The sequence below is a fragment of the Scyliorhinus torazame genome, chromosome 8 (assembly GCF_047496885.1).
Source record: "Scyliorhinus torazame isolate Kashiwa2021f chromosome 8, sScyTor2.1, whole genome shotgun sequence".
Classification (NCBI taxonomy): Eukaryota; Metazoa; Chordata; class Chondrichthyes; order Carcharhiniformes; family Scyliorhinidae; genus Scyliorhinus; species Scyliorhinus torazame.
In genome coordinates this window covers 190972398-190997497 of record NC_092714.1, presented here as the reverse complement: position 1 = coordinate 190997497, position 25100 = coordinate 190972398, and the positions used below count along the sequence as shown (strand labels likewise).

At 44.9% G+C, this 25100-nt stretch overlaps 1 protein-coding gene across 2 annotated transcripts in view; it reads left to right on the top strand.

Moving 5' to 3' along the window:
- Window positions 1-17221, top strand: part of cdk5rap1 (CDK5 regulatory subunit associated protein 1) — a 44413-nt gene extending 27192 nt beyond the window's left edge. The window contains exons 7-13 of one of the 2 annotated variants that reach the window (XM_072514648.1): window positions 958-1188; window positions 1748-1845; window positions 3114-3169; window positions 5121-5251; window positions 6248-6394; window positions 15075-15215; window positions 16736-17221. In XM_072514648.1, the coding sequence (XP_072370749.1) occupies window positions 958-1188; window positions 1748-1845; window positions 3114-3169; window positions 5121-5251; window positions 6248-6394; window positions 15075-15215; window positions 16736-16849 (918 nt within the window). In that variant the 3' untranslated portion in view covers window positions 16850-17221. Of the gene's footprint in view, window positions 1-957; window positions 1189-1747; window positions 1846-3113; window positions 3170-5120; window positions 5252-6244; window positions 6395-15074; window positions 15216-16735 lie in introns of both variants that reach the window. The other variant, XM_072514647.1, reaches the window with a different exon arrangement.
- The last annotated feature ends 7879 nt before the right edge of the window (window positions 17222-25100 follow it).

Here is a 25100-nt window from a genome sequence, read left to right as displayed (position 1 = left end):
GAATGCTTGAGACATATAAAGCTTAACCTTAAAATGGAAGAAAAGTGTAGGAAAAATCAAAAAAAACACACACACACACATATATCATATATATATATATATATACTATATATAAAAGATCATTTTTCCACAGAACTGTTGTGAAGGCACGATTTAAAAGGTTTCTCACACAATTTCATTGAAAGCAACAGATATATGTAGTATAATATCAGCCCAGAAACATTGCTTGCTTTTTATGTTCATTGGCTGATGATCAGCTCCTTGGCCAAATTGTCAGAAATGTTGAATCTGTTTTACCTTTTCTTATCTTTTTAGTTGATAAAAAGTACGCAAGTGGGAGAATTAAAGAAGGAGAAATAATTGCTGAGCCACTTACTATAAAAGTACTGACATTTTTGTCTTGCATGCTGCAAGTTATGTGGAATCTGAAAGTTTGCAGTAACATCTGACATTTTAAATGGAGCGTGCATAACTTAAGTTGCTGAACATAGAATGGAATGATTTAGTGAATAAGGAACAGCTGATGATTGTTTCGTTGTAAAATGGATCAGCTTACCAGTGATGCTTTGTTCTCTTAAGCAAATCTTTAAGTATAATTATAAAGGCATTCTCTTGGGGAAGGAAGAAAAATCAAAAAGTTAACCCAGTGAAGGTCTGTTGTATTTACAGGCAGGAATCCACTTCCATGTGCTAGTTTCTGTACGCAATGAATTCTCAGTTTTGACATCCTATGGTTTTGCCTGACCTAATGCTGGATAACCATTTATGAAATGGCCTTCAAAAGACATGGAAGATTGGCCTATCCTCTTGAAGAGAGATGATTATCCAAAGGGACTTGTAGAAGCCATTCAAAGATTGGGTGAAGATCAAACTAAGAAAGGAAGATGGGATTCAAAATTGGTGTGTGCCGAACAGTATCCTGAATCTGACTAAATGGAATTTTGTCCTTGATTTCAGGGGGTGAAGGAGGTTACCTTGCTGGGACAGAATGTCAACAGTTACTGTGATACATCGGAGGTTTCGTTTCACATGAAGGAACCTACACATCTGAGCCATGGGTTTAGTACCATATACAGGAATAAAATTGGAGGCTTGCGTTTTGCTGATCTACTAGATCGGGTCTCAAGAATTGATTCTGAGATGAGAATCCGTTTCACGTCCCCTCACCCCAAGGATTTCCCAGATGAGGTAAAATGCTGTTCGGTTTGCACTGTACAAGTGGAAGTATAAAAGTTTCTCAAAGTATACTGGTCCTTTCTGCAGATCTGTATAAATAAACTTTACAACAGTACATCAGCAAAGCAACGCTCTTGAGAGATTTACTTTTGAAGCAGTTGCCCATACTGGAAGCTCTGTGGGAGCAATGTTCCATGAAACCAGGGCGGACAATCCAAGAAGAAATAAAATTTTAAACTTAGATTGAATTTGGAAACATCAAGCTGATAAATCCTGAAATACTTGCCACGTGGTCCACCTCCACAAAATGCTCACAATTTCAGCATGAGACAGGCTGTTAGAAGCTGGGAGATTCTGATTGCATTTTGTTTATATTTACTCTTCAAATGTTTGCTATCTCTAGTAATAAATTCAAAAAAAGAAATTTGAGCAACATTTTACCATTTATGAGAACAGTTCTGCACATGTACTGTTGTTTTCCAACTCCACATATCTATCTGTTCATTTAAAAATTTTCTTTGGATTTGTTGGTGAGTGCACTGTTGTTTTGGTTTTTTTTTCCCCACCATAGGTTTTACAACTTATCCAGGAGAGAGCCAACATTTGCAAGCAGATCCATTTGCCAGCACAGAGTGGGAGCACTGCTGTCCTTAAAGCTATGAGACGAGGGTAAAAAAACCTTTTGCTAATAATTTATAAAGTCCCTGTTCAAGAGTCATCATGATACAGAAAGTGGCCATTCATACTATAAAATTCAGGCTATTATTGACTTGGAAAGTATAAATATATAGCAAAGAAGCAGGCCATTCAGCCCAAATAGTCAGTTGATGTTTACACTCAAGATCAGTAGGATTGTTACAATCTTAGATCGGTAGATATACTATAGATTACAGCCATTTCATACACTATTCAAACTGCCTAGCTGTGCGTCCATCTCCAGAAAGAGACGTCTAACCATCTCCTTTTGCTATTCGATGACGTTAAGAGTAGTAAATCTTCCACCAGCAACTTTCTGGTCATCAAATTGGCCAAAAACTTAACTGGATCAGCCACATAAGTACTGTGGCTATAATAGCAGGTCAGAGGTTGGGATCGCCTCAATGTCTTCCTACTATCTGCAAGGTGCAATCTACGAGCCTGATTAAATATTCTCTGCTTGTCTGGGTGAATGCAGTTACTCAACACTCAAAATTTAGCACTATATGGTACAAAGCTGTTTGTTTTATAGACATCCAGCACTTTAAACATTAATTTTATCCACCATTGGTACATTGTGGTTGCAGTGGGTACCATATGGAAGATGCACTGCAGTGATCCGTCATCAACACCTCCCAAACCAGCGACCTCTAACTCATGGAGAAGGGCAGTAGACGCATGGGAACACCATCTAGAAGTTCATTTCCAAGTAACTTGCAAATATATCACCAATCCTTTAGTATCACTGGATCAAAATCCTACCTAACAGCAGCAGTTCCTGATGCCAGATCCCTTGATCTGGCACTGAGTGCCTTTGAACGAGGTACCTCCCTGGGAGCTCACAAGCAACCCTGCATGGGTTTATTTGTCATGCTCCCTACATGGTGAGCCCCTGCCCACCACTGGGTCAATGCAAGTGGCACTTAAGATCCTCAATTAGTGACGAAGGGGGAAGACCATCCACTGCCCTTCCTGTTACGCCTAGACTTAATCAGGGTGTAGCTGGGAAGTCAGTGGGCCGACTATCCTGCCTAACTAAATGCCACCCCCACCACCAATGTCCCCACAGGGGAGAGACCTAAATTCTACTCTAGATATTTGGTTATGCCTGCAAACACCTCTTCTATTCTGCTCATCATGGCTTTTCATCTGCCTGAAATTCCTTACCTACATTATAAAGGTATTACATGTCAGTTTTGTTGATTGATTGACTGTTTCTTAATTGCCTTTTTTGATCACAGGTATACGAGAGAAGCATACCTAGAACTAGTCAATCACATACGCAGGATCATCCCAGGTAACTTCACCTTCATGATTTGCTCGCAGTAATGCTGTACTCCATTATGCAGTATTATTAGGGGCTGGTTTAGCTCACTGGGCTAAATCGCTGGCTTTTAAAGCAGACCAAGGCAGGCCAGCAGCATGGTTCAATTCCCGTACCAGCCTCCCCGAACAGGTGCCGGCATGTGGCAACTAGGGGCTTTTCACAGTAACGTCATTGAAGCCTACTCGACAATAAGCGATTTTCGTTTTCATTTCATTATTGAATTTGGTTTATATATTAAAAGCTCTTTATTTTCCTTTTGCTAAAAGCAGAGACATGTCAGTGTGCGTGATGGAAACAAAGTTCCATCATACTTCAATGTGGAAGTTTTAATTTATGTAACCTTAGATGTACGGGGTCACGTGGGGCGAGAATCTCCGACCCCCCGACGGGTCGGAGAATCGCCAGGGGCTGGCGTGAATCCCGCCCCCGTCGGTTGCCGAATTCCCCGGCACCGGAGATTCGTCGGGGGCGGGAATCGTGCCATGCGCCCCCCCCCCCCCCCCCCCGCGATTCTCCGGCCCGGATGGGCCGAAGTCCCACTGCCACGCTGCTAGAATGCCTGTCCCGCCGGTGTGGATTGAACCACCTACCTTACCGGCGGGACAAGGCGGCGCGGGCGGGCTCCGGGGTCCTGGGTGGGGGGGCGATCTGGCCCCGGGGGGGTACCCCCACGGTGGCCTGGCCCGCGATCGTGGCCCACCGATCCGCGGGGCCGGTCTGTGCCGTGGGGGCACTCTTTTCCTTCCGCCTTCGCCACGGTCTCCACCATGGCGGAGGCGGAAGAGACTCCCTCCACAGCGCATGCGCGGGGATGCCGTCAGCGGCCGCTGACGCTCCCGCGCATGCGCCACCTGGCAATGTCATTTCCGCGGCAACTGGCGGGGCACCAAAGGCCTTTTCCGCCAGCAGGGCAGAAATTAGTCCGGCGCAGGCCTAGCCCCTCAAGGTTAGGGCTGGGCCCCCCAAGATGCGGAGGATTCCGCACCTTTGGGGCGGCGCGTTGCCGGGCTGATTAGCGCCGTTTTTGGCGCCGGTCGGCGGACAATGCGCCGATACCAGAGAAATTCGCCCCTGATTTTTTTTTTTTAAAGGTTAAGGTAGAATTTGATGGTCACAGGCAGGCATTTGTGGCCCAAAGATTAGTTGGGATATATTAGTTTTGTGTTGACTGTGATAGTGAATTTGTGGTCCCTGTAGTGACAATTGTTTATTATAGCCTTCAATCAAATGCACAGAATTGTTGAGCTCGGGTGTCAAGCACTGGATAGTTTTTTCTAAAATGTTAGAAATGGTTTATAGGTTAATTGCCTAACCATTGAAAATAACCTCCTTCGTAATATTTAGTTTGCTCTCTAAATGTGAGCATTGCTGGCATGGGAAAGTGAGATTCTTATATCATAGGGTGGGCGGGGGGTTGGAGGTAACTGCAGCCACTCGGAGGTGGGGGTTAGGGCATGGTTGAAATTGTCAGACAGTGGGTGTGTTAGAACAGGAAATTCAACCACTTGGGGTGGTGCATTAGAGGAAGTGCTCATCATTAAGAGTAGGGGCTGAAATAGTCAGGTGAATGTGACCAATTGATGCTAAATTTTGGGGAGGACAATAAATTGCAGGAAAGTGAGAATCAAACACTTCTACACGATAGGAGGGGAAGGGAGTCGAAGAACTGAGATTTGAATTCGTGGAGTGGACAGGATTAGCTCCAAGTACTATCTTGAGAGACGATGGGCTGTAAAGTAATTAAATCATGTCAGGTATTGGGTCTGATCGCATTGAAGCCAGTTGCTCATGTGATGTTGTAGTTGTATGGCCACCTGCAGATACAGTACTGTTCAATTCTGAGATCACTTGTTTTTGAATTTATTGCAGCTGATTTACTTTGTCATTTACATTTTCCTATAAATGTCTTTTACGAAAACAGGTGTTAGCTTAAGTAGTGACTTCATTGCTGGATTTTGTGAGGAGACCGAGGATGATCATCTGCAGACCATTTCTCTTCTTAGGCAGGTCCGATACAACGTGGGGTATCTTTTCGCCTATAGCATGAGAAAGGTGAGTTACCCAGAACACACAGTAATCAACCTACACTATATATTTGGGAGAGATGGGGATAGCAGATCATTGCGTTTTGTGATCCCATGCCCTCATTACTGCCATTCTTTTTGTTTGATAGCAGCTTATTCACCTTGTGTTTTAACATGGCCTATTTACAAAAATTAGATAACTTAAGGATACGTACCTTCTCGGCTGTTTGGATCATTCACTAGCTGTATCCTTTTTCACAGGCAAATCCCAAAACTGGCTTCTTTCTGAAATGCCTGAACTTGCTTCTTTTACCTCATAATAACATACTCTCGTAATCTGCCACTTAGTGATTAAACCATGTAATTTAGAAAATCACAGCTTGAGAAAATTGACCACTCCTGACTTCTTAACTTGTGAGAAAATGAAGATGTCACAAGTAGTTAATTTTCAGATTTTACAATTCAGACTGATTGTACAGCTAAAATACAAGACAACACTTTAAATAGCAGTTAATCCAACTCTTCACAAAGTGGATAATTTTCTAGTCTATTGTATTGTCTGTCAAATTATAATAATAATCTTTATTGTCACAAGTAGGCTTACATTTACACTGCAATGAAGTTACTGTGAAAGCCCCTTGTCGCCACATTCCGGCGCTTGTTCGTGTACACGGAGGGAGAATCCAGAATGTCCAAATTATCTGATAGCATGCCTTTTGGGACTTATGGGAGGAAACCGGAGCACCCGGAGGAAACCCACGCAGACACAGGGAGAACGTGCAGTCTCCACACACTGACCCGAGTCAGGCATCAAACCTGGGACCCTGGAGCTGTGAAGCAGCAGTGCTACCCACTCTGCTACCATGCTGCCCACACCAAGGGCTATTTTGAGCAGTTGGTGTGTTATATAATGCACTGTATTTCTTTTCTCATCTTAACCTCTCAATGTACCAGGGATCTTCTCCGCTGCCAGTGATTAGCCACAAAAATAAAGTGTGATAGTAATATTGGTCTTTTCCAGAAGACACACTCCTATCATAGACTACAGGACAGCGTTCCTGCAATTGTGAAGCAGCGTCGTTTGGAAGAGCTCATCACTGTGTTCCGAGAGGAGGCAGCTAAACTCAACTCTGAGCTTATTGGAACTGAGCAACTTGTGCTCGTGGAAGGGGTACGTAGGAATTTTAAAGCTTTTTGAAATGTGAGCTTTATTTCTTGGAAAAAAATAATCAACAAATGTTGAAATAGTAACATGTTCCAAATCAGAATGTGTGTTGCTGTCAGAAGATCAATAATAAGATCAAGGTCAATCATAAAATCCTTGGCCAGTACTAATTGGTTATGTTTGGTTTGATACATGAGAACAACTGCAACTTAATGCTGCGCTCCTTTCACTTTCGTATCAATAACACAATTAAAAATTATGCATATAGTGTGCATTTCCCATTTGTCGTGTTATTTTTTTACCCTTTTAGAAGGGGCTGCAGCTTCACTATACTAAGGAGAGAAATTGCCACTGTTTTGCAAATGTCCAACACTGACATCTTGGAAATCTGCCATGTTAAATACATGTTCTGACTTTGGGGCTAGTCCAAGGTAGGGGACTTTTATTTTTAAAAAAATAGCAACTCTGCTGTGAGTCAGTGAGATTGGGACTGACTGCAGAACTATGATTGGAGGAGCAATGAGCACATGAGAGACCAAATCTGAGTAACTGCTCCTCCAATCACTGATTCCTTCTCTCCCATGCTGGTTGTTCCAGTTCCCCAAATCACAGGTTTCCTCCCCTCCCGATGTTGCTGCATCTCCAAAGATGGAATCTGTGATGTATGTGATACACAAACTTTATATATACTGAATGTTGCCATGCTGCTTTACTGCTGTTTAGCTTTTTGCTGGTTTCTGGGGCCAGGTTAATTTTTAGGAGTTCTTACATATATTCATTCATGAGCTGTGGGAATCGCTGGCAAGGCCAGCGTTTGTAACCCATCGCTAATTGCCCTTGAGAAGATGGTGAGTTAAAATGGGGTCTTATTGAAAAACAGATTGCAAAGCACTGTTGTAGTTCTTGCTTCACTTCGCTTGTACATAACCCAGCAAGGCTATGCTCAGTTGTTGGTATATGTTCATCCTGTATTTCATGCACTATGTTCATTGAAAGCTGAAATGCTGATTTTGGTGATTTGATACAAATACATTGGCCCGCTGCCTTCATGGTAATAGAAGGTAAACAAAGAGAAAACAAATGTTCCCACCCATTGAAGCCTAATAATTCCACCTATCTGATGTTGGATGTGATCCAATAGTCACGATGCGCCCGAAAAGCAGCTCACCACAGGGGGCCGATAGAAGCCGGGAGAACCCGCTCCCAGGATCTACCCTGATCGCAATGCCTCATGAGATCTAACCCACAATGGGTTGTGATCGAACCCACAATGGATCACTTTTTAGTAAATCTGCATATTAGAGTGAGGCAGCTAGTCTCTCTTTAATATGCAGTTTCTTGGGGTATCTGAGGCGTTGGGATCTATCCCCTTCCACAAACGGGGACCAGACAGAATGACACTCGTGGGGGTCTCCCTGGGGATCGTAGGCCCCCAGGTATATGCCCTTTGGGCATGGTGATACCCTAGCATTGCTGGTGCCACCTGGGAACCCTGGCACTGCCAGCCTGTCACCCTGACAGTGCCATCTGGGTGCCAGCCTGGCAATGCCAAGGTGTTCAGATGGCACTACCAGCTTGCAGTGGCATTGCCAGGTTCGTACAGCTAGCATTTCTTTGTGTGCTGCGATCGGGCTGTGGGTGTCATATGCGGGTGTTTGGAAGGGGGGAATCGGGAGTCGCGTCGGGGCCTCTGAGATTGGCATCCCCATCTCTTGCCATACTGAGGCATTCTGGTGAGCGGAGCTCTGTGTAGAAAACGGGCCTATGTGGGGCCTCGTTAGCACGTTCCCCACTGAGGCTCCTTGGATAACGCGAGTGGCGTTTTATAGCCATATGTTTCTCGGTGCTGCGAGTGCCGGGAAGCATCCGGCTAAACGGGCTCACTGCGGGACTTTGTTCCCATTCTGTTGAATCGTGCCCATCTCTATTTTGTGCAGATCATAGGAAGTGCTTTAATTAGATAATATCTTGTCAGGAACTTTCAGGCCTACCTCATCCCTGCACTTCAGCATTCATAAATAATCGCGTTACATAATGCTCCATTCCTTTGTTAAACTGCATCATCAGACTTACCTTGAGCAATATCAAAGAGATCCACTAATGGATTGTAAAAGCAGTAAACTTACTGTTTGCATCTTGTAGCTTAATGCACAGAGGCAGAAGAGTGTTTCCAGTTGCTCAAATTGCCATGGGAAATCTGCTGGTAATGCAGAAAATTGTGTGCACTTTTTGTCTCTCAGATTTTATTTACTGGTTTAAATGTCACATTCAGAAAACAGGAAAAGTCAAAACTGAGGAATAGCGAACATAAGAACCAAAAGTGAGAAAAGTGACTAGAAAACTACAAGTGATAAATTCCTAATGAAAGTAACCTTATCCTAAACAACCAGTCAGGAGAACCTATTGATAAATGAAAGAAGTAGCAAAGCCATCAAATTAATCCAATAGAATAGAGTTTGACAAATATCCCATTAGTGAAATTGTATAAAGCCCCTAGTTCATGTAATTACATTCTTCATGTGTCTGTTGTAACTCCAGCGGTGGATCAGGGCTTGTATGTGCCCGCAGTCGTCTCGAGGTGCCAAGTATTATCACATGCCCCCTAAGTCGACACCACTGACATTCCATCTCTTTGAGTGGTTGATCTGAAAACTTTAAACACAGTAACCTGGTCGCCAGGTGCTTATCTAATCCTCACTAAATGTGCCGAACGCATCCTGTTATTCAGGTGTTGGCAATTACTTGGTTCTGTAATTGTATAATTTCTATCTCTAATCTTATTATTTCATTTTCCTCAAGGTCGCCGGCCTGATTCTGTTACACTTGAACCCGACCTCAATGTGCTTGTCCCTGTTTAGTTATCTACCTTAAGACAACCCATATCCTTCCTCCCAGCGACGTGGGATTAGTTCTTAACTGTCTTAAGGTGTCCAAGAGTGGTCTAACTGGTAAACGTCATCAGTCGATACAACTTACGATGGTCCCCTGTTTTGTGCCAAACCAAGTAAACTAAACCAAACAAACCCAGAAATCCGTGACAGGCCTTCTAATTACTTGTGGCACCATCCCTCACGTTTGTTTCTGTCATTTCTGACCCCCTTTCCCATTCATTCAGAATGGGGGAAATTGCTGTCTATATGCTCTCGATATTTTGGACAGGTTAGTGGAAGGTTGCCATTATTTCTCTCTGCTTACTTGCAATTAGTTTCTCACCTTTAAAAGTACACTAAGTCTGTATAAAATCAAAAGTGATTGTCATGAGTCACATTCAGTAGCTTGAGGATCTGAAGAATTACGAGAGTTAATTAAACTTAAATAAGCAGTAATGATTGAACAATGTGACTTCCGTCAAACATCACTAATGTCGGGAGTGGGGAAGTTGCTGGAGTCCATTATCAAGGATTTTATAGCACAGCATTTAGAAAGCAGTGGTGTAATCAGACAAAGTCAGTATGGATTTAAGAAAGGAAAATTATGCTTGATAAATTCTTTGAAGATGTAACTAGTAGAGTTGACCAGGGAGAACCGCGCATGGGATTATGGGTAGTGTCTTGAGATGGATAAAAAGCTGGTTAGCATATGGGAAGCAAAAAGTTGGAAAAAATGGGTCTTTTTCCGATTGGCAGGCAGTGACTCGTAGGGTACCGCAAGGATCTGTGCTAGGACCCCAACTGTTCATGTTATATATTAATTATTTGGACGAGGAAACTAAATGTATTATCTCCAGATTTGCAGGTGATACAAAGTTGGGTGGGAGGGTGAGTTGTGAGGAGGATGCAGAGATGCATCAGTGGGATTTGGACAGGCTGAGTGTGTGGGTACATGCATGGCAGGTACAGTATAATGTGGATAAATGTGAGCTTATCTGCTTCGGTAGCAAAAATCGTAAAGCAGATTATTATGTGAATGGGTGTAAATTGTGAGAGGTACATACTCGGCGAGACCTTGGTGTCCTTGTGCAGCAGTCACTGAAAGTAAGCTCGTAGGTACAGCAGGCAGTAAATAAGGCAAATGGTATGTTGGCCTTTATAGTGAGAGGATTTGAGTATAGGAATCGAGATGTTTTACTACAATTGTATAGGGCATTGGTGAGGCTATACCTGGAGTATTGTGTGTGGTTATGGTGTCCTTATCTGAGGAAGGATGTTCTTGCTATGGAGGGAGTGCAGCAAAGGTTTACAAGGCTGATTTGTGGGATGGTGGGACTGTCATATGGGGAGACACTAAATTGGTTAGAATTATATTCATTGGAGTTTAGAAGAGTGAAAGGAGATCTCATAGAAACTTATAAAATTCTAACAGAATTAGACATGGTAGATTCAGAAAGAATGTTCCCAATGGTGTGGGAGTCCAGAACTAGGGGTCATAGTTTGAGGATAAGGGGTAAACCTTTTAGGACTGAGGTTAGGAGAAATTTCTTCACCCAGCGAGTGGTGAATCTATGGATTTCGCTACCACAGAAAGTAATTGAGACCAAAACATTGTGTAATTTCAAAGAAAGGAATTCGATATAGCTCTTGGGGCTGAAGGGATCAAGGGATAAGGGGGGAAGGTGGGATCAGGGTATTGAACTTGATGATCAGCTATGATCATAATGAATGGCAGAGCAGGCTCGAAGGGCTGAATGGCCCCTCCTATTTTCTATGTTTCTATGTATCACAAGTTAAACCGCACTAGTCCACAAGGCTGAATGTTTTAAAATGTTTTTATTTTAGCACAACGACAGTGGATAGATGAGGGAGGTAGACAGTTTGTGCCAGTGATTATTCTCGCATCACTGCCTCAGTTTCAATTTGTGGGTCACTTATAATAAGTTTCTTGTTACCACAGGGTGAGATCTTACTCCTTCACCCTTTGTTTCATTATTACTCTCTATCGTTTCCATTTTCTTGGCCCTTGAGTGCAGGGAGAATATCTACTGTTTCCTTTTTCTAGTTCCCTCTTCACATAACTTGTTTTAAATGCCACTTTCACTTCAGTTGCGCTCATTTTGAAAGGCACCTGTGTGTTTGATTCTATCAATTTACTAGTCTCCTCTAGACTTTCTCTATATACTCAATGCCAGATTGATATTCTACCCAAATCATGAGCCCTGGAGAAATCTTGCTGTCCAGTAAAATAGCTTAACATCTTTAAAACAGGAATCAAATATTTCTGTTTGATTCCAGGCAATAAGACTTTGATTGCTTGCTCTTTGTTTTAAATTACATCTTTTTCAAGGTTACTTGCCCAATTATATACTGCCTTTTTACATTCTGGAGTTGTCCCAAATTCAAACAACAGTGTAGTTGGCTTTCAGAGTATTCAGATTATTACCAATGTCGAGTTCACCTCGTCTTCAAAATAATTCTTGTCCTTATATCCATGGAAACCACCTAAACTATATATGTTTCCATTTCATCCACCCATCAAAGGTATAGATGCTCCCCTTGAGCCCTTCTCGCATATGAGATTGTTTAAACTTTCCTGTGTTCAGAGTCTCACTAAGGGGTATTGTATATGGATTTCCTATATCCAGCAGAAACTGCTGATTGCTTGTTGGAGTAATAGACCACAGTTCGCTTATAATCTCTATAATGATGGGTTTGTATGGCAATGTAGTAACTCCCATATTACTGCTATATATGTGGGGCTGGATTCTCTGTGCTGAAATTGCGTTTGGTGCGGGGGCAGAGAATCCATTTTTACCCAGGGTTCGTGGCCGATGCCGCTCCCACGATTCTCCGGACCTGGAGAATCGCTCGCGTGTGGATTAGGCGGCGCGGCTGGGGGGTGGGTCTCTCCCAGCGATTCTCTGGGCAAAACTGGCCGAGTTCCCGACGGCGTGGTTGTAACCACATATTGCCTGTTGGGAACATCGGGTGGCGGCTGCGGACTCAGTCCGCTGCCGCCCTGGTGGGGGGGGGGCGGGGGATCAAGAGCGTGGGGTGGGGTGGGGGGCCTCATGGGCGGCTCGGATCCGCGGGCTTGCGCATTATCGGGGGGGGGGGCTATGTTTTGGATATTGCTCCGTGGTCCGAGTCCGCCATGCTGCACGGCGTGGACTCTGCAGACCCGGATCCGGCGTGCGCATGTGCGGGCTCCGGACCGGACGTGCAGGGGTCGTTTCCTTCGCCAGATCTGCGAGCAGCTACCCGGGGCCCCGCTAGCCCCCGACAGGTGGGAGAATCACTCTTGACTTTTTGGAGGAAAGTCGAGTAAAAAGCCAGCGTTTTTACGCTGATGTGGGGGACATAGCCCCAGTTTTGGAAAATCCAGCCCATGGAAGGGGGCAAGTCAAACCCTAGTGCCGATGCAGCTGCTTGGACTTGTTGGAGACTTGTGAATGTGACTTCACATTCCCCCATCTATTTTGTCTCTTGTAACTTTTCAGTAGATGTCCCCGCACCCCCTCCCCCTCGCTAGATTTTAGATTGGACCAACTAATGCTGCAAAACTAACAGTCTACAAATACATTCTCAAATTCTTGAAGCTACTGCCAATCTTGTTCCTTTTACAGCTATCTGTACACACATTATCCATTCTGCTTGGGGTAAAATGGGTTTATTAATCTGAACATATCTGACAATGCAAACCTAGACTTTTGTAATTCCCAATTCTTGTAAAAATATAATCTTCAGCTGTTATCAGGCAAGGGTTAATTCTCAGCTCGCTTGGAAAGTGGTGGAGTAAAACTTTTCACGTGGACGCCAGCACCCTGCTTTGTTTCGACCTCATCAAGAACACGACCAATGACCCATTTTATTTAATAATCTCCACTTTACACTGTTTTTATCCTCTCAATCTCAGAATTATTTCCTGTTTCTTGTGTCCGTTGCGTCAAGAATAATAATTTGAACCTGACCAGATGTGTTAACTCAAGACCAATTCGAAACAGGATTGACGATAATCATTTCCTATATCTCAAATTCCAATCACCCTATTGAATTAAAATGATCTCATTCTTGTCTGTGTGAATTTCTATCCAGATTAAAATTCTCACATGTTTATCGAAAATACCCTGGAATCATTGGTAAACATAAATCTAGATTAATAGCTTCGAGAAAAGAGATTTGTTAATTACATTACCCTTTGTTAGCTGTTAAACTAGAATCTCAAAGCCACAATGTCAGACAGATATCAAACGATACACCAATATCACCACACACAAGCAGAGGAATATTTCAGTGCTTTGACCAAATGAATTATGGAAGCGACCTTGTGATTTCTGTTCTAACCTCCCAAAGGCTCTATAATTTAAAGCTCGATGTCAATGCCTCAGAAAGATAAATCTCAGCAAGTTTATAAGACAACTGTGCAAACATCTGCATAAATTAACATAGACAACCACATAATTATAGATACGTGATATTTAGGGCGCTTTAGAACAAATCAACTGTCTGCTGAAATGGTTAATTTTCCTACAGGGGCAGAGAATGGGTGGAGAAACTTGTCATCACCGCGTTCCTTTACGTAATTTAACTTGGTTTGTTCTATTCCTTTGATTCTGCTCGAATTTCTTTCCTCTATCCTTTTGCGTTCTTTATACTGATTTCGATTTCCGATGTTTCAGTGTTTGAAAGGTTACTAAATCACAAGCTATTTGATCTTGATGCAGAACTGAATTCAAAAGTTTTTTCTCACAAGTATTGTTTAGTTTACAACTTAATTAATCCTTTACTTTATAAATTTCACTCCACCATTCACTGTTAGCCGTCTGGGAGAAATCAGTCACCACTCTCTCAATCTACTCTCCATCATCAGCAAAGTGATGGAAAGAGTCATCAACAGTGCTATCAAGCGGCACTTACTCAGCAATAACCTGCTCACGGACGCTCAGTTTGTGTTCCGCCAGGATCACTCAGCGGTTGAGTATGGTATCAAGGAGCCCTAGCTAAACTTGAATTAATGGAAATCAGGGGGAAAACATTCCACTGGTTGGAGTCATACCTGGCACAAAGGAAGATGGTTGTGGTGGTTGGAGGTCAATCAACTGAGTTCCATGACATCACTAGAAGTTTTTCAGGGTAGAGTCCTAGGCCCAACCATCTTCAACTGCTTCATTAATGACCTTTGCAACATAAGGGCAGAAGTGCCGATGTTCTCTGAAGTTTGAATGTTCAGTACCGTTTGCTGTGCCTCAGATCCTCAAGCAGTCCATGTCCAAATGCAGCAAGACCTGGACAAAATCCAGGCTTGGGCTACGAAGTGACAAGTAACATTCATGCAACACAAGAGCGAATCTAACCATTGTCCCTATTTTTAAAACCATGAACTCTAGTTCTAAATTCTGCAACAAGAGGAAACATTCTTTCCACATCCACCGAGTCAAGACCCCTCAGGAACTTCTAATTCAATCAAGTCACCTTTTACTCTTCTAAACTCCAGGCAACAAATGCTGGCCTAGCCAGCGAAGCCAAAAGTAGAGAAAATGACAAATACTACCCTTGGGTGTTTCTTTCCTTATAAATAATAGCTATTCGAAGGATAGACTGTAAAGTACTTTGAGATGATATTCCCTAATCCTTAAACAATTGAGTCGATTTTAGTTTTGTTTTACTTTAAATGTTTGCCCTAAGCATTGTAGAAAATTTAATACTTAACTTGTAATTTTTGACTGGTATTTTATATTTGTAAATCTCCTTAAATTTTGTGCTATAGTTTTATAACCAATTACCAATCATTTCCTGTTGTTCCATTTTTCCAGACCAGTAAGCGATCAAGGGTGGAATTGTGTGGGAGAAGTGATGGTAATGTTAAAGTAATTTTTCCCAATGTGGAGGTACCACATGACTGGTCATCTGGAATGCTTGCTCCTGTCAGATCCGGAGACTATATAACAGTGCAAGTAAGTGAATAAACTGACATTGCAGGAATAGTCCTAGTGTGCAATGGAAATTTAAGAAATTGTCACATTTTTGCAAAATTCTGAATTTCAAGCAAATGTTGTACAATAATGGTTTCTATAAGTCTGATTGCTGTCTTCAAAATCTGAAAGGAAAGCAGCCTATGTCTCTCCATTAAACTGTACTTTATTAATACAAAATATTGCAAGAATATTGTAGGCCAACCACCTTGAGGTTTGCTAAGAATCCTTTTGAATAATGGTAATTTCATGGAGAGTTTTTAATTGCAAAAATTAGTGCATCTAATGTTGCATCTGCCAGTGTAGAACTGACAACACCAACCACAGTGACATGCGAGGGTAGTTTCTGCTAACCCTATTCTTTATTTTGTTGTGGGGTTGCAGTGGAAGTTTTGAAATGCGTGCACAGAGCATTCCCATTAGCCACATCATCACTTTCAAATGATGCTGCCGGGGCAGCATGTAGGTGAGAAAGAGCATGGGGCCAAGGACAAATTCTTGGGGGACTCCAGTGGTAACACTGCAAGATTGGGAATAGAAGCCATTACAGATGATTTCTTTGCCACTGACTAGATAGATCAGAATGCAACCAGGCAAGAGCAGTCCCACTCTACCTGGAAGACAGGATGAGATGAGTTGGCGGAGGAGGATGTGATGAGGACAGCACGGTAGCACAGTGGCTTCACAGCTCAGTGTCCAAAGTTCAATTCCTGGCTTGGGTCACTGTCTGTGCGGAGTCTGCACTTCTCCCCATATTTGCGTGGGTTTCCTCTGGGTGCTCTGGTTTCCTCCCACAGTCCAATGATGTGCAGGTTAGGTGGATTGGCTATGCTAAATTGCCCTTAAGTGTCAAAAAAAGGGTAAGTGGGGTTACTGGGTAACGGGGAAAGGTTTGAAGTGTGGGCTTAAGTGGGGTGCTCTTTCCAAGGTCCGGTGCAGACTCGATGGGCCAAATGGCCTCCTGCACTGTACATACTGTGAATAACAGAAATGGACAGAGAAGAAGAACGCTGTAACTGTTTTGGACTGAATGGCCTCCTCCTGTCCTATTATGACGCTGATTCTTTGACTTGGATTTTGATGAGAGCTGTTTCAGTGCTGTGGAGTAGAAACATCATTGGGGATGATTTGCAGCAGGAATCACTAGAAAATGAGAAGTCCTTGGGTGGTTTTATTTATGCCGTCTTTAGCCTAGTAATTCTGAAGTCAATTCTATTGCCATTTGAAATAGGAATTAATGGTGCTTGACTGGAATTGTGAGCCTTTAACCCAAACGATTGAGGTTTTATCTGTACTGTACTTGAGTATCCCACAAGGAGGTGCATAAGAGCAGCTCAGATTCACATAGATACTGAAATATTAATTTTTATTCTTGCTGCTCGCCCACAAAAAAGGATGAGAACTGAGAATATATAAATTATTATAAACGCTTGCAATTATATTTTTCAATAAAATACATTTTATGGATATATTTAATTCAACCTTTATGTCTACATTTTCAGATAACTTCTGCCAGTTCTCAAAGTTTAAAGGGTACCCCAATCTGCCATACAACACTGAACGGTTCAGCAAAGGTGATACCTAAACAACTGCAAGCTGTCAGTAGTGGACAATAACATCTGTTCAGGACTGGATTGTGCTGAACTATAATTTGGAGAAAGTATCGAGTTTGTGCTTCCGCACTGGGGTCTTACTGAGAATTGCGAAGTGAAACCTGATGCATGCTTTCACCACTGAGGAAGTTCAGGACATGTCGTTTGGAGCTTAAATACAAAGAACCAGTCCGTGTGTCTTTTAGATCCTGGCGATTGAGTTTAAAATCTGAGATACGATTAAACGTTTCAGCTGCTTGTATTGCAATATGGAAACATCGGCACAAAAGAATAGTTGTAGAAGTTCTGTTGCATGCATACTTTGTGATGAGGATTTCTAAATGTCTGCACACTACAAAATGCCTGACCCTGAATAAAAGAAAACAATCAAGCTCACCATATTTCTTTCCTTTTTTATAAGTTTAATTGTTAATAATAAGAATTCTTACAACACCAGGTTAAAGTCCAACAGGTTTGTTTTGAATCACTAGCATTCGGAGGTGAATGCCTGATTCATCTGATGAAAGAGCTGCGCTCCGAAAGCTAGTGTTTCAAAACAAACCTGTTGGACTTTAACCTGGTGTTGTAAGACTTCTCCTGTTGGACTTTAACATGGCGTTATAAGACTTCTTACTGTGCCCACCCCAGTCCAACGGCAGCATCTCCACATCATGTCCAGTTATTAGGCTAATAAGGAGCTTCCCCACCCAAGCAGCTGAGTGGAAGTTAACTGTCAATCTCCTAAAGCCTGATTAGCAGGCAAGGTGTTGAATACATAATTTGAAGCTTACCTGGCGTGCGAGTCATCTGAGTCAACTCGGATAATCTCGGCTCTAAGTGAAGAGCTTCAAAGCGCACGCACAGCGAGCTTTGCGCACAAGCAATGGGAGAGAGGCCACATCTGGAGTGAGGCCACAGGCAGGGGAGCTTTAAGCTTTAAACTTGGGAATTTGACGCAGAGTGGGGATTCGTTGAAGAGCAGGAAGAGGAGCTCTTTGCTTTTTCTCCTTGCTTTGTAACTTTTAAACCTTCAGAGAGTGGTCTTGCCCTTCTGCACCTGAGGCTACAAGGGGGAGAGCTGATTGATAAGTAGTGGGTAAGTCTTTACAACTTTCATCAATTATAGTTTGAAAATAAGGGCTATAATTGGTAGTAACGAGGAGAAGCTAAGAAGGATCATAGAGAATTGGATTTAATCTAATGTCAAGCATCTTCCAAAGCTTTAGTTTAAAAGGGTAAGTCATGGCAGGAGAACTCTAGCCTTGGTTTCCTCCTCTTGCTCCATGTAGGAAGCTGGGACCATTTCCAGTTCCCGGGGCCAGCATGTGTGAAGGAAGTGTCTCCAGCTACAGCTCCTAGAAACCTGTGTTTCGGAGATGGAGCAGTGGCTGGGAACACTGGAGCATCCGTGAGACGAAGAGTGTCGTTTATAGCAAGTAGAGAGAGATGGTCACACCGCAGGCTCAGATTCCACAGGCAGGAAGGGAATGGGTGACCTCCAGGCAGAACTAGGCAGGCAGCGAAGGAATCTCCTTTGTCCATTCCCCTACAAAACAGATATATTGTTTTGGATACTGTTGAGGGGAATGACCTCTCCGGGGGGGGGGGGGGGGGGGGGGGGGCCGCAACAACCAAATTTGTTGCATCACGGTTCGTTTTGCTGCAGAGGGGTGGAGTAAAAAGTGTGTGAATGCAATGCTTATAGGGATTTGATTGTAAGGGGATTAGATAGGCATTTCTGTGGCCACAAACAAGACTCCATGATGGTATGTTGCCTCCCTGGTGCTAGGATCAAGGATGCCTCGGAGCGGCTACAGAACATTCTGGAAGGGGAGGGTGAACAAGTCAGTGGTCGTGGTACACATCGGTACTAACAACATAGATTATTTTTTTTTTAAAGAGAGATGAGGTCCTGAAAGCAGAATATAGGGAGTTAGGAAGAAAGATGAGAAGGTAGTGATCTCAGGATTAGTACCAGTGTCATGTGCTAGTCAGAGTAGAAATAGTAGGATGTATTGTTTGAATACATGCTGAAGAGATGGTGGGAGAGGGAGGGGTACAGATTCCTTGTCATTGGGACTTGTTCTGGTGGAGGAGGGACCTGTAAAAACTGGGTGGGTTACACCGAAGAAATCTGATGTGGAATTCAAAAGAAGCTTTTTGTATTCAAAGAGTGTTGAGAATGGGGAACTCACTGCTACAGGGAGTGGTTGGTGTGAATAGTGGAGATGCACTTAAGCGGAAACTAGAGAAACAAATGAGCGAGAATGGAAAAGAGGGTTACAATGATAGATTTAGATGTGGAAAGTTGGGAGAAGGCTTGATTTTAAAGTACCAGCATATGTTGGTTGGACTGAATGGCCTGTTTCTGTGCCATATATTCCAGGTAATGCCAACTTGGCCAATAGGCAACTCTGCCTAGAAACTAGAATGTGATTTTATAGACAACATTTTGGGTAATGTAGCACTGCCAGGATCAAATCGAAAGCTGTTACTTCAATTCGCTTATCAAGTTACAAATCCGCTTGTGCTTCTCCTGCCTTTAAATAACACAAAAATAAACATGCCAATTACAAATCAGTTTTCTTAGAATTTGCAGTGCAGCAGGAGGCCATTCAGCCCATCGAGTCTGCACTGGCCCTTGGAGAGAGCACCCTACCTAAACCCACACCTCCACCCTATACCCGTAACCCCACCTAACCTTTTTTCTGGACACTAAGGGCAATTTAGCCAATTCATCTAATCTGTGGGAGGAAACCGGAGCACCCAGAGGAAACCCACGCAGACACGGTGAGAACGTGCAGACTCCGCACAGACAGTAACCCAAGCCAGAATGAACCTGGGACCCTGGAACTGTGAAGCAACTGGTACCATGCTGTCCTGGTAAAAGTAGTGTCAAAATCAGTATCGCAGATTTGATTAACTTTTGATTAATGTTAGGAATGATAATTCTGCCCCAAATCTCGGCTCTTTTTTATTGTAAGGGCCTTTCCTGTTGAATCTTTTTTTTACCCTTTCTTTATTTTTGTTGTTATTTTGATCCATGGAAGCTGAATGGACATATATTAAGTCAAGCAGGGGATGTGAAGAATTCAAAGTTACAAAAGAGAACACTGCCAGCTTTGAACAGTGGAACTCAAAGATTTTCGGCACTGAGAGATCAGTGGGAATCGGTTTGATTGGTGGCCAATAAATCGGCTAAAAGGCTGTATTCTGTCCAGTAACAGGTGGTGATTGGGTCCTGACTTGAGTGGTGATTTTCAGCGAGCCAAGGAAGTCCTGGACACTCCGGGGAAAGATGCTGCTCTCTCCCTCATGTTTTCTCCAGAAAAGCTGCATAGCTGTACACCGAATCTGAATGAATCTACAGTAATAGCCTCAAACCCAAGTCCTAGAATTGAATGTGTGCGATAAGACAACCATCTAAAACAAAGACTTTTTATCCTTTTTACTTATTATTTTACCCCCCCCCCCTCTTCTCCCCTCTGTGTTTCAGAGGGTGGGATGAGTTTAAGTGGGGGCGTTAGGAATTGGATAATAGTTGTATTTGCTGCATGTTATTTTTAATAAACGTAATTGTCTTTGAATTTGCAAACTGGTGACTGCAGTTTTGGGGCAACTAAGGGCCAAAGACTTTGGGTGATTGTCTAAGAATCATGTTTATTTCAATTGTGTTGTGACTCTGGGTCAAGTGGGGCTGGAATTGACCACGCACTTGCCCAGGGTGTTGTAACACATTGTAATTCATAATGGGGGCATCACTGGTGCCCTTGAGCTGAGTGGCTTGCGAGGCCATTTAGGGGTCAACCACACTGTGGAGTCACATATAGGCCAGACCAGGCAAGGATAGCAGCCATTAGTGAACCAGATGGATTTTTCTGACAATGATTTCATGGTCAACAATAGATTTTAACAAAATTCAAATTCCACCTCTGCAATGGTGGGATTCCAACCCAGGTCCAGAGTATTACTCTGGGACTCTAGATTACTAGTGCAGTGAAAAATACCACTACACCACCACCTCCCCATGGAGGCGAGCTGAAGAGTGAAACATGCTGTTGAGGAAGCTTTCTCGTAACTGCTGATGATCAACCCAGGGTATAGGATTATAAGACATGTCTCCTACAGTTGAAGGAAAGTTGAAATGCCTGAGGATATACAGGTTGAAAACCAGCAAACGGAGTGAATGCCAAGGAGGAGGAGTAAATGGTAAGGGTTTGGATGTTCAGTGAGCCAGTAGATAATTGGAATTTGATGATGCTTAAGGTTTGTGAGTGTCATTGTATGGGAACGAACAAAATGTGAGGATAAAGACATTTCTGTTGATAAGCCAAGCACCTGATAGCTGTGTGTTCCTGCAAGTTGAGGTTGATGGACGGAGAAGGCCTGATTCACAGCGGAGCAAGTATTTTGAAGGTTGATTATGGTGGGGGAAGGGAACCCAGAGATCTGCCTGAAGAATCTGAGATGATGAAGGGAAGCTCACTGCAACAGGGGCATGAGGAGAATTGGAACATGCTCACTACCAATCTGAAAATAGGATATTTTAAAGCTTGACACTAGTGAACATTAAGATTCCAAAATATTAACAGTGTGCAATATTTTAAATTAAATATTAAGGGCATTAGTTTGAGGAAAGAACACTGTCAATGTAATTAAAATCTTACTAATCTTCCACAGTAAAAACAGAACTGAAATTATTGGAACTTTTTTGCTAACTTACTTCTGTTTTTTAGTGGTCGGTTACTGTTGCAGATATGAATGTATAAAAAGTAACTGGTTTTCAGAACTGCCTTGTGACCAGCAAAATGCAACTGAATTATTTTCCATTATTTGTTGTACAAATTTATAGGTTAGATTCATGTCAGTATTTAGATGTGAGGGTTTCCAAATTAAGATTAATGACAACGTCGGATTGTCAAGAACTATCCGCAGGAATGGATGGTTCCGCTTTAAAGTTCCATTGTGTACATTATATTATAAGCAAGGTGAAGACACATGCATGGTTCTCTGTCAAATGAAATTGTTAAATTCTTGTTGAATTTATTTATTATTGTACTAATTCCCTTCCCCAAATGATTGAATCAACAAAACTCCACCCCCTGTATTGGTTACACCCCATCAAGTAAACTTGAGCAAAATGTTTTTTTGCAGACTATTGCCAAACATCTTGGGGTGGATTCTCCTTTTGAGGGACTAAGTGCTGATGCCGGGACTGAATTGCGGGACTTCTATGATGACGATGTGAGTGCGACTGCTGGAGCAATTCCGGACATGCTAACGCACCAGCCTGTGCGCCACATGGAACTAGTGCAATTCCAACAGATGCCTGTGTCGGGTTCGCTGCAATCGGGATTGGCATTGGGGAACCTGACAAGCTGGAGCTGCATATAAGGACCACTCCTCACACACTCTCATTCCAGCCAAGAAGATGCCACACCAAAGAGTGGCCCTGAGATTGGCAGATGCAGAGCTGGAGACATTGCTGGATGCTATGGAGGAAAGGCGGGATGCTGTTCCCTGGGGTGTGCTGGAGGCTGCCACCCACCGATGTTAACCGGGCTTGGGCGTAGGTGTCAGAGGCCGTTAGCGCGGTGGGCCCCACCGCCTGGACCGGGCAGCAGTGCTGGAAGAAGCTGCACGCCGACCTCTGGGCAGCCATGGTGAGCCACCACTGCGCAGCCCCCACTCACATCCTTTCTTTCCCCCCCCCCCCAGAGGGTGACAGTGCGCCCCTTACCACCATGGAGCACAGGGCATTAGACCTGGTTGGTAGGGTGGGAATGTGGGCTGTCGCTGGGGTGGAGGTTGGCATCGGACAACAAAGTGAGCCCCCAATGGGTTGCGATGTCCCTGTGGCACATGAGTCACCTCCAAACCCCCCCCCCCCCTCCCCCACCACCCAACATGCCCACCTGTGATCTAACCATGCAATCTTGTATTTTGTCTTGCAGGGTCATCTCCCGATGAGGCAGGTCCTATCGAATGGCAGAACAGGCTCAAGGGGCCGAGTGGCCTACTCTTACTGTATTTTACCGGGCGATGGGGTGGGACTGTCCCACGTTCCCCGCCGCAACCCAACAACACCCCGGAGCACCAGTCTGGGGACGTCACCGACTTCTCGTCACTGCTGTCACTGGCACTCTCCACCATCCCAGAGACACTCATCTCGGCTGGGCACTATAGTGAAGAGGCCCCTGCATCACGACACACATGCAGCAGTTCATCAGGTGGAGGTAGGAACCCCCCCGAGAGGGCAGACGGTCGGAGGGCAGCCCGACCCCAGGGCCTAGCTGCCATACAGACAGGACTCGGGCTTCTGAAAAGGGCGGTCCCATCAATGCCGGAGATACAGGTGCAGAGTCGGGTACTGCATGAGAGGATTTCAGCAACCATCCAGTGCCTGCAGGTGAAGTTGGAGGAGTCCAGTTGCCTGCATGAGCAGTAGGCGATGGCAACAAATGTGTGTTACCCAGGCCAACACCGCACGGGTGGCGTCTGCAGTGGAGGCCTTGGGTGCGAAGGTATTGCCCATGGTTCAGGGTTCAAAAGGCCTATGGCACTGCGGACGGTGGCAGGGACACAGGATAGGACAGCTATATCACAGGCACCCATATGTACCAGGGCCACATGGACATTACTGTGGTGCTCCAGAGCATGGCCCAGTCACAATGGGCCATGATTGCGAGCATCGAGCGTATTGGCCTGGCGCGGGGAGACCTGAACCAGACACGGAGTGACGTGGCCCCGTCCTAGAGTAGCGTGTGCACCATGGCTGCGAGCATGGAGACCGTGGTCAAGACGAGAGTGGCTCTCCAGGACTGGCAGCGCCAGGAGACAGCGGAGCCTCCATGCCACCGTGACACCCAGATGACTGCCACTTCACAGGTGGTCCCAGCAGGGCAGGGTTTGCAGCAGGCCGCCTCCACTCCTGATGTACCATCTGGGGACCCACCGAGATGGAATGGCAGGACAGATGAGGCTAGAACGTTCAACACCAGTTAATTTGGCATGGATGAAGCATATAGGATGGTGTTAAGGGCTAGGGCATAGTTATTGTATATCGCACTGTCACCAATAAACACCTGTGCTCCAACGTTGCGAAACTGCTTCGGCCCTCTGTCCGTTGGGTGTGGCGCTGGGCTGGGTGCAGAGAGGATGTGCTGATTGGATTTGGCGAGGGGGGGGGAGAGACAGATGGTGCGGTGATCCTTCCTGTGCATGACCACTCTCTGCATCTACACCCCCCCCCCCCCCCCCCCCCCCCCACCTAAAAGCTGTGAGATGGTTAGAACACATGCAGGGTTCACACACAGGGACAGTGGATTGTGACACTGGAGCGAGAGTCAGACATTGCATACATCGTGGAGCATCAAAGCTCTCGCAGAGTGAGTCATTATCCTTCACCCCTACTACAGGCCTGCCGATGCTGCCGACCCAGGGCCACCAAGCTGTGATGCAGCTGGTGGGAGGCTCAAAGAGTGGTGGCGATGCTGGGGTGGGGGAGGTGGGGTGCAGTGCCACCCAGGTCCAGCGGGATACTCTGCAGCCCATGCTCCCGCATGTCCCCCTCGCCCCTCTCTATCATAGCCCCACCCTCCAGCCATTCCCCCTGACACTCTTCCCTCCATACTGCGCCCCTGGCTGGACTGGTGTCAGTCACCGGGCTGCCTCCTGACCCACCGCCCGTCCCTGTCAGAGTTACGCTCTGCTGCCCTGGCTTGTGCCCTCCCTTGGGGTCTATCGTGGGTGCCCTATTTGGGTGAGACACGTGCTACACCCCCAACAGGGTGCCACCTGGTTGCTGCGAGGGTGGGTGCCAGGTGCCATCTGCTGCCAAGCATGGTGACGTGCATGCAGGCAGGTGGTGCGGGGTTGGACACTTTTTAGGACTATAGCTATGGTGTGCCATGGGTCTTCTGTGCATCGCAAAGGTTGTGCCCAACTGTCCGAGCAGGTTGGATGGGAGCAGGGGCACAGTGGGCAGACGAGGCCTGGTGACAGCCTGTGTTCCTGCAGGGTGGGTTGGCTGGTAGTGCCACGGAGGGGGGCAGTGCCAGGGAGCATGTCACCGCTATTCGGGGTGTGCTTGGCACCCCTCAACCGCCCTGCATCCCCTGCAGTGTGGCAGCACCATAGATGGGTGCACTGACGGGTGTCAACACCTGATGTCCACTGGTTGCACTGGGCCGTGCACGTCCCGTTGATGGGGTTGCTGGGATCGGGGGTTTCCTGCAGGGTGGCCTGGGGAGGATCAGGTCACCCATGCAGCCGG